Raw genomic sequence first — 10,768 nt, 5'->3', positions numbered from 1 at the left:
TTATGACATTTCACAGCACCTTATCAACATGTTTAAGGGCATGCAGCATTTTCCTGGGCGATTAGTGAAAAGGGTGGAATTAGAAAACAGGAGGTTTGAGCAAGACACCAAGGGTATGCGCCCTGAATACTTAATTCTATCAAGCACAACTTTGACTCACTCTATGTAAAATGATGAGACTGTGCCAAAATCCACAGCAGACCTTTGGGAGGCTAATTTATTCTGGATTTATAAGCTCCATTGTAACATCCATAACACTGCTGCACCTGACCTACTATTCTGCAGCCCCCAAAAACAACCTCTCATCTCTGACTTCTGCTCAAAGTTAAGAAATGCCGCCAATGATGATAAAAATAATGAAAATAATAATAATAATAAGTATTATAATAATATTCTTAAACCTGCAACAGCTAGAACTTTTTCAAGCCTTTTTTTCCTTTTCATGCCGTGTCACTTTCTCTCTGACATTGCCGTGTACTTTGTGCAAAAGGAAAAAAGGAGTGAAAAAAAATCTTTATCAAATCCCCATTCTGAGGCTTTCAATAAGGCAGGCCATTACCTCACTGGCGCTTTTGTTCGGCCTATACAAGAGAGAACAAAATGGTTATTCAGGAGGACGCTTTAGATTTTTATTGTGGGCTCGCCATTCACAAAGAGCACCGTTATTGTATTAAAAAGAACCATCTGTGGCAGAAACAATGGCTTCAAATTATCTGTGAATACCCAGTGAACAAAATATAAAGCTTTTTCCTGCTCATTATGTGGGCTAAGCTAGGGGGTGGAAGATAGGAGAGGAGAGGCATAGACTTTGCTATAACTGACTTTTGTTGTTCTTGCTTGCATTCTTCTCCTTTTTAAATCGGCCCCCTTTTCACATTGTGTGTCGCCATAAACGGCTTTTCTTGTTGCAGGGCTCGCGGAAAGAAGACAGCGGAGCTCCAGACAGGCAGCGGGGCTCCACGGAGGCTGCACGCCGGCCACAGCGCGCCGGGTGCTGGATCAAAACCGCGCGGACTACCGGGGAATGGGGGAACATGCGGAGGAGCGTGCAGGTTGGACGTTTCACGGCCGGCGACGGGAGCTCTGTTCCGGACAAGTCGAGGCTCCCTTTGCCGTGGGGGTGAAGCTATGGAAGAGGTTGAGTCGAAATGGCATCTTGTTTTAATTTCTGCCAATCAAGACGAGAGGAAGACAACTCCCGCACTGGCAGTAAGTTGGAGAGTGTTGTGGAAGGGGAGAAGCCCTGAGCGTGTTTGTGTGTGTGTGTGTGTGTGTCAGTGTGTATGTTAGTGTGTGTTTGACTGGGTGTGTATGTAAAACATGCAGTGTTGTGGAATGACACCGCATGGCATCATGAGCTCGACTGACTGCCGGAGTTGTTGTCGGCCGGTTTGATTTTTCTACTGAACATTCAAAGAGATGATCCGTGAAGCAGAATATACATGATCATTAAATGCATAATTTAGCATTTGTTTTCTTGATCTACAATAATTACATTTAGGCTATGTATTTGCAAATTTAGTATTTAGCCTATATGTTCATCTATGTTAAATACAAGGTTTGAATAAGGATACAAACTAAGCAGAACGCCCCGGATTAATTTGTACTCACATTGTTGCGCTTGTATTAGGCATTTTGCAAATACATAATATCATTCTTTAAATTGTAAGCTATTTTCACTTTATATTTTATTATTCTCATTTTATATTTTAAATCGTTATAGCCTAATATGCCCAAAGCCATAATTGCAATTGTAAGGTACAAACATGTATGCTTTAGGATACAATCGTATTAATTAAATTTGTCAAACAACTATTTTTTCAACTGTATTCCCGGATAATGTTTCATTATACAATACCATCACCTGAACTGTATGAATCTGTCTTAAGACTCATCCGTTTCTTCTAACGCTCTGACCATCTTAATATTCCCATATAGGCTATCTATATAAAAATGTCCTGATAGCCTATATTTTCTATAGGCCTAATTATATTTAGTCTTATTAGTGTTTTGATAAAGTATTTTCTCGGGTGCATTGCGTCTCCAGCCCTCTGGTACGGCCTCTAGTGGCAAGAAAATACAAGTTTATTTGCATTTCACCTGAAATCTGTCCCTCTCATTTCCACAAACAATTATCATCGTGTTTCGATTTAACAAAATAAATCCTCGTATGTATTATGCCTATGTATATTTTTTAATTCATTTTGATTGATTTATATGTACCGATATCATTGTGATCATCCTCAGAAATTGTATTTTTGGATCATGTTAGCCTAAGAGTTCATCCTTCCCGCGCATCTGATATTGTTAGAATACAAATCCAGTTATATTGTTGCTCTTTGTAGTCGCTTGTTTTTGCACTGATCCTTTCACCTAAAATTTGCTCTGGCACAAAACAGTGTTTTGATATCCCAGCGTGCTTCTCTCTATATTTGCCGTATCCATCCCAACCTGGTGTATATAGCGGGGGGCTTACAAGTGGTCCGACCGAGGGAGCCGTCCCGCTAGTTTCTCCTATTTTTTTTTTGTCAAACAACGGCTTTAATTCAGGATGATTGTGGATGCAGGGCCATTCCCGGCTGGATGGGGCCCGCTTTCACAGAGCTGCGGGGCCCCACGCTGTTCCTTTATTATCGTAAGCAGATTAGAGGTAGCGGGGAACACACTCAGATGCAGATAGCAGCCCATTTCAACCTTGCATTATAATGGACCGAGCTGCATGTGTCGCCTCTCGCAGCCTATTAAGCACCAGATGAATCTTATGTAAGGTTGTATTGGCCGGGGCCGGCATAATGAGAGCACGACCGATGGGCCTGCTACTCCATTTATTATCAAATTACTAAAACAAAAATAATAAGGCTTGATCTATTCACTTTCAATTATGATTTAATCCAGCGACACACATTTAAATTGAATTATTTCAGGTGCATGTACTTGATCTAGCTTTAATTATTTGAATTGTCTGGCTTTCGCAGAAGTGTGCATGGTGTGTGACTGATTGCCTTTTCAGTTATTTCAGGCCTCTTACTGTTGTTGGGTAATATTAATACTATTTTAATAATTCCCTGTATCTTTAACCTAACTTCTCAACACAGCCATCCCCTATTGCTACTCTCTACTTTGACAGAATTGTATTATTTTTTTTTGAGTTGCTTGTAGTTCTCCATCTGTCCAGTAGGCGGCACTGGTGTCACGCAGCACGACGCCCTGTCCTTATAGTTGGAGGTTCAGGGGGAAAAGAGGCAGAAAAACAAGTGGCACCAAATACTTCCAACCTCCCAAAAAACTTTAGTCGTTTTGTACAATACCCATACAACCCATATGAGTGTATTAGGCCTATCTAGATTTTAATTCGACGATACTGGTTTCATCTCATAGGCCTAATAATCGCAGTCTCTGGTCGGTTTGATCCAGAATATAGTGAAGCAGGTGGGAAGGCCGCTTTTCATTCACACTAATTGGCTGACACGCTTGTTCAGGCTTATATGAATGAGCATGCGCCTTTTGTGAAACACCTACTTTATCTTAAAATATTCCTCACCTTTATTTCTCCTCCCCTCGTGTGTCCCCGGTATAGGCCGCGCGCGTACCCCCCCCCCCCCTACAAAGCCCTAACAACAACAGCCGCACTGTGGCAGTGGAAGTGGAGTGGAGTTGGGTCTTTGTCCGGACAGATGTAGCGACAACATCCCAAACAAAACCCGCTTATTTGTGCTGAGATGAGCCCGTCTGCCTTCTGTGTGTTGGCATTCAACTTCACTAAACAAAAGGAGTTTGGGAAGGGGGGAAACATCTTGGATTACCTTTCCTCTTTTCAACGCAAAAAAAAAAACAGCCGTGGCTTCCCCCGCGCCATTCAATGCTTTGAGTCAACTAACAAAGTTTATTTAAGTGTTGTCATGTTATTGGGGGCCGTTAGTGGGGGGAATTAGTGACTTTTTGATTTTTGAACAACAGCGATGTCACGGGCCGGGACTTAATGTCAGAACAATGCTGTCCCCCCACCTTTAACATGGGAGGACACTGACACCATTAATGTCAACTTTTGATGAAATGATTAGCTTCTTTTGAATTGATTGTAGGCTATTCTTAATTTACTATGGGTGACCATTTTTTCGTTAGAATTAAGATGAACACATTCAGGTCTAAATTACATACAACGAAATAAAAAACATAAAAGTATTGCTATTATATTAAATGTTGTAGAAGTATTTGGTTTTTATATCAAGAAACGTTATTTCCCTATTTTGCTAGTTTACAAGATGACACTTTTTATTTTCCCTATAGCAGCCAGCAATTATCTCTTCCTCTGTATGATGCTGGAAAATAGATAAATAAAGTGCCAGCATTTATATATAGGCCTATATGTTACCAGAGAAATATCTCCATGAGCCTAGAAATAGTAAATATGTACTTTGCATTGGCTCATATGGACAGCCTGAGTGTGCGTGTGTGTGTGTATCTCGGGGCAGAGAAGCCCCCGCCCCTTTATGCTAATTACTACCTCCCATTGGCGTGTCAGGGGAGCAGGCCGCCTCTGATTGGCCAGGTCGAAGCCATTTATTCGCTGACAGCCTCCGTCACATGAATGGTTGTCTATTAACTTGTTCAAAAACTATCTGGAGTTGTCAAGGCTCAGGCGGACACACCAGGGCGAAAAAGTACAGTTTGTTGATGCTTTTTCGGCAGAGAAGCGACGGGAGAAGTTTTGTGGACACAACATAGCCAGGAACCTATTGGGAAAAGAAGGCTCTTTGTCACACACACGCACACACTTTACGCACACGCACTGCACCGAGAAGAGAGAGAGGGAGAGTGTGTGGAGACGCGGCTTGGTGCTTGTTGTTTTTTTTGGTCCAGACAAAAAGTTGCAGAGACAAATCGACAGGTAACTTTTTAGCAGCAGCAGTCCTGCTCTCCTCTCCTCACTGTCCTGCCTCTGGCTCGTGGGGTTTGTCTGTGTGTGTGAGTGTATTTTTTTCCCATTCTACTCGGGAGCTCCAACTCCAAAAACAAGCTGTTCGTGATGTATAACATGATGGAGACTGAACTGAAGCCCCCGGCTCCCCAGACCAACACGGGGGGCTCGGGCAACACCAACTCCGGTACTGGCGCCAACCAGAAGAACAGCCCGGAGCGGGTCAAGAGACCCATGAACGCCTTCATGGTTTGGTCCCGCGGCCAGAGGAGGAAGATGGCCCAGGAGAATCCCAAAATGCACAACTCTGAGATCAGCAAGAGGCTGGGCGCCGAGTGGAAACTCCTGTCCGAGAGCGAGAAGAGACCGTTCATCGACGAAGCCAAGCGGCTGCGGGCCCTGCACATGAAGGAGCATCCGGATTACAAATACCGGCCCCGCAGGAAAACCAAGACCCTCATGAAGAAGGACAAGTACACCCTGCCCGGCGGGCTGCTCGCTCCCGGAGGAAACGGCATGGGCAGCGGGGTGGGAGTCGGTGTAGGGGGCGGTCTAGGCGGCGGGGTGAACCAGCGCATGGACAGCTACGCGGCGCACATGAACGGCTGGACCAACGGCGGCTACGGCATGATGCAGGAGCAGCTGAGCTACCAGCACCACAACCCGAGTCAGATGCAGTCCATGCACCGTTACGACATGAGCGCGCTGCAGCAGTACAACACCATGGCGAGTTCCCAGAGCTACATGAACGGCTCCCCGACCTACTCCATGTCCTACTCCCAGCAAAGCACGCCGGGCATGACCACTCTGGGCTCCATGGGACCCGGCTCTGTGGTCAAGTCCGAGTCCAGCAGCTCCAGCCCGCCCGTCGTCACCTCGTCGTCCCACCGGGTCGCCCAACCGGGCTGCCAAGGCGGGGATCTGAGGGACATGATCAGCATGTACCTGCCCGGGGCGGAGGTCAGCGAGCAGAACGCCCAGACGAGGCTACACATGGCCGGCCATTATCAGACCGCCGTGCCCGGGACGACGATCAACGGCACGCTGCCCTTAACACACATGTAAAGAGACAGTGAGTGAGAGTGTGAGAGAAAGAGAAAGAAAAAAAGAACTTTTATAAAGAGAAACTGTGGACTATTAACGTTGGACTATTTTTGTACAGAAAAATTTCGGGGTGGGAAAAAGTTGTATAGAAGTCTCAAAGGAAAAAGGACACACGACTCTTTTTTTTCTTTCATTTTATTCTAAGGGAAGCTCTATAGAGGAACGTTATAGGAGAATCCCCCTCTTCACTGGTGGATGAAGTTTGGAAGACTATAGAAAGTGGGAGTCGCAATCAAATGTTTTATTATTGCAATCACCTTTTGTACAGTATTTATCAAAGACACATTACAATCAGATGAAATTGTTTGTTAAACTGCAAGAGGTTGCATTTTTTCTTTTTTTTATATACAAAAAAAAAGCAACGCCACTTCTGCAGAAAATATTAAAAGTGAAAAATCGCAGAACTGCAATTTTTATAGGAGCGATCAGTTATGCTTCTTTATTACTGCAAACATTGGAAAGAAAAAGGGACATAAAACGAAGCAGGTAATACTGTTTTATTTACATTTAAGGTCAATGTTACTAAACATTTAATTTCTTTAAAAAGAAAAAAGATAAGACACTTTTATTTTCTCTCATACAGCTTAAACATTTAGGTTGTTAATTTATATTTCCGTCTCCCACTTTTCATCTGTTAGAGGTATGACGCTTGTGCTCTTTATTTCCTAATTGATTTGTACAATTTCTGTATATCTACTGTGACATTTTAAGTTTTTATTTCAAAATTCATTCCCGTAGTTGTGTTTTAAAAATTGTGGCCTGTTTACGCAGAAGCCAACCACTCCATGTATATATCTACCGGAACTAATACCATCCTTATAACAGTTACAATTTCAGCTGAGTATATTATTTTTCAATATGCAGTTTGAAATGAATAAATTTTGGAAATTTGGATACTTGAATTTGTATGAGTTTGATTTTTATTTATCTCAGCCATTTGTATGTGTTCATGCGTTCATCACATGTTGAGTTGTCTGCTTTACTTACGATGGGAATTATTGAATTGAGTTATTATTTAACACTTTTTTAACAACCTTATTTATAAAGTATTAGACTCCAGCTAACAAAAATAACAGTTTAATATTTGGAAGGGATGGGGGAGGGGGGCATAATTCAGCGTGTGCGTCATGGTTTTTAACCAGGTTTCTATTTTCTAGTGCCTGCGGATGGTCCCATCAAGCCAAAGTTTGTTGCCAGTTTCCTAAAAAGGGTGAAGATTTTTTCCACCAAAATGCGACCAAAACATCCCCAGGTATAGACTGTCATTTTTCCTCTTTTTACATCAATCAATCAAAAAACTAAATATTTAATAATCAACACTGCTGTTGAGGCCCAACTTACAATTTAAATATATATTAGCCTATTTAAAAAAATAATAATAACATTGCATTTTTATTTGTTATTTTGTATTTGTGTGCCTGCTTTAAAATGGGACAGGAGACTGGGGGAGGAACAATTATGCATATCTTGCTGACGAAATAGGCATAAATCAGATTATTTAACAGTTATTTTAAATGTGTGTAAACTGACTTGAGGATTGCTGTCAGTGGCGAATTTCTATTTCCTAATGGCACTTGACTGTGACAACAGCATATGTGGATATTTATGAGTATTTACAACAACCCTAATCTCCAATGCTCAGGCCTTTTTCTCTATCGTGTTGTTCCAGTACCTCTGGACGTTCAGTTGTATCTAACAAGGTGTGTTACTTTTGAGCGCTTTCTCTGCTATTTGTTTCCCTTCTGCAATTCATTGAGTTGGTTTATCAGCCCCAAACGTTCAATTAGGTCTAAATTGTACAGGCGGACCGGCCTGGATGCTCCATATAGAGCGAGGCCATTTTAATGTAATGTTTAATCAAACGGGCCATGCTGTTCCCCGTTAACCCTGTTTCTCACGGTTCAAGCTCTCCGGTGAAACTCAACACCACCATCAAAAAAAAAAAAAAAAACAGGACACCGGTTCCAAAATGTCTCCATGCATCTCCTTACCAACCAGACTGCTTTGCTTTCCCTCCCCACACCCCCCTTTATATAAAAAAAATAATCCCCATGATGAGCTAACGGCTCTCTCTGAATTTAACTAACGGTTTTAAATCTGTGGGGAGTGTGTGTGTGTGTGTGTGTGTGTGCGTGTGAGAGAGAGAGACAGTGAGTGTGTGTACAGCGAGGTAGATTAGGGCCGTTGTGTCTTGCAGCCTGGGTCCCCGGGGAGTGGAGCTCACATTAACCGGCAGATGAATATTTGAAGAGGCCCCTCGGTATTTATCCGTCCACTCCTCCCTCCCTCTCCCTCCATCTATCTCTCTTTCCCTCCCTGTCGGGCCTTCAAGAGGTCAAGGGATCGTTGGTTGCCCCATTAATTATTGATCCGAGCATCTGAATTGCTTGTAATAGCCCAGAACACCGGTGGTAAACAAAGTGTTTTTAAAAGGTCGAACGAGTATAGGCGCATTATTAAAGTCTAATTTTCTTCCCTCTGTTTTCTCTCCTTGAACACTGGGCCCCTGCACTGCAGGCCCGGAGGCCCCGCGAAATGAGTTTTCTTTTTCCCCCGCACCTTTGATGTAATGGAAAGGCTTTTTTTAATGGGGTGGTGGTGGTGGGGGGGGGGGGGGGGGGGTGTTGATGGATTTGATGATCAAACTATATTTTCTGTCATATTGTACCATGAAAAAAAAACCCTGCAGTTTATTTGTAACGCATGTAAAGATTGCATGTTGACACAATCAGGAGACTCAGTTTAAGGCCCAGGCTGCTTTAAAATAGACAACAAAACCACTTTTATCATATTGTAGGCTATGGGATATAGATGTCCATTGTGTTTTTGTTGGATTGAAAGTTGATCAAGTCAAACGTCCATGCTTTAAATGTGTTCTTTTTTATTCTCATTCTCTCGTCTAATAACCTGCCTTTAAAATAAACCCCCAGTCTTTATAAAATAATCCCCTCCCTTATGTGAGTGAGGCCAAGAACTCACAAAACTAGGCCACGGTAAATGTTCACTCTCAAAACACTGATATCGCGCTATCTGGGTAGAAAAATATTAGCCCGTATTTTGGCCCCTTGTGCTCTCCAAAATGTGATTTAATCTCAGAGGCGCGTTAAGCTCTGTGGCGCTCCTGTTCAAACATTAAATAAAGGCGCTGCACAGCTGACGGTGGCACAGGGAGAATCGAGTGTCTAAAATGTTACACCTTACGGTGATAATACGTGGCCGGGTTGAATCCACCGAGACACTTTCTGCTATCTTTACTCGTAAAATATAAGTGCTAAAGGGCACAGTCTGCTGTTGCTGATCGTTACATCGACCCATGGCAAAAAAAAAAAAAAAAGCCCATCTTCAATTTTCATTTCCAACACGGCCAAGCAGGTGTGTAATATGGGTAGAAGCTGGGAGGCCCGGTAGAGGTGTTCCCCTACCTCCCTTTCATCCATCCATCCATCCGTTCATCCATCCATCCATCCATCTCCCCTTCTGTTGCTCGCGTGCAGAGTCTGGCTGTCGCTGCTCGAGGATATTTGGACTGCAACAGGTGGTAAGCGCGCGCCTCTGCTTTTTTTCTTTTCTTGCCCCAGCTAAAAAAACACTCCCAGATGTTATCTTCGATAACCTGGCGCGTGTGTGCGCGCGCGTGTGTATATGTGATCTGGAGCTCTACAGCTTCTCAAGTGGCTTCGTCATAACATTGAAGTGTTACATAGGCCTACATTATAGATAGGCATACATATATGCATATATAAAAAATAGGCCAAGTGTAAAATAAAATATAGCCTATATATTAATTTACACTTAGCCTATCTGTTTCTCTCGTAAAGCAAGAAAACAAGAATTAGCATAACATACAATTTATTATCTGTAGGCCTATGACAGCAAGTCATCAAACATTTCAAACAAAGTATTTAAAAGAATAAAGTAGCCTATTTGAAAAAATAAAATGAAAATTAGGCCTTTTATAGACCAATACGCGAGAACAGTTAGGTGTGTCTGTCCACGTCTTATACTGGCCGCCGTCCAAATCCATGTTTGTTATTGAGATTATATTATATTTTTAAATTAGGTCAAATGACCCCCCCCTTCAACGCACACACACACACACATACACAGACACGCTCACACACACACACACACACACACACACACACACACACACACACACACACACACACACACACACACACACACACACACACACACACACACACACACACACACACACACACACACACACACACACACAGACAGACAAACAAAACGAGTTTAGTGGCCATAATCCCACAAGAGCCACTTTCCTTTTTCACAACGTTGCGGATAATAAGGAGGGAGCATGACGTCACCAGCGCACGAAGCTGTCCTGTGCTACTTGTGTTTCCCTTAACGTTACTTTAAATTGTCTTCTGTAGAAGACAAATGATCCAACTTTCATTATAAAAAACAATTAATTATTAAAGTTTGTATACTTTATATTTAGTTGACTAGCATGTGTATAGTGCCTTTATTATAAACCCAAATTATCATCAAACTAGCCCACATGCATTGTTTTATTGACATTTAAAAACGTTGGGTTGCAACGTACTTTCACTCCGTGACTGATTGACAGTCCTTTTAAATTAGAAAAGAAACCGATCAACAGTTTGTGAGGCAGTTACTTTTTACAACACAAAAGATACATGCCTACAATCAGGCATGCTTTCTCTATTATTAATTGGGGAAAATATAATTGTCGATGTTATGGATAAAGACAAT

At 42.4% G+C, this 10,768-nt stretch overlaps 1 protein-coding gene across 1 annotated transcript; it reads left to right on the top strand.

Moving 5' to 3' along the window:
- The first annotated feature begins 4,703 nt into the window (after positions 1–4,703).
- On the top strand, positions 4,704–5,991 carry sox2 (SRY-box transcription factor 2). Its single transcript, XM_080032629.1, has one exon. The coding sequence runs from the start codon at positions 5,027–5,029 to the stop codon at positions 5,981–5,983; it is 957 nt and encodes a 318-aa protein (XP_079888755.1). The 5' UTR covers positions 4,704–5,026; the 3' UTR covers positions 5,984–5,991.
- Positions 5,992–10,768: the final 4,777 nt, after the last annotated feature.

Source organism: Ammodytes marinus (assembly GCF_949987685.1).
Source record: "Ammodytes marinus genome assembly, chromosome: 8".
Taxonomy (NCBI): Eukaryota; Metazoa; Chordata; class Actinopteri; order Uranoscopiformes; family Ammodytidae; genus Ammodytes; species Ammodytes marinus.
The sequence above is the reverse complement of the archived record's forward strand: the minus strand, read 5'-3'. Positions and strand labels throughout refer to the sequence as shown.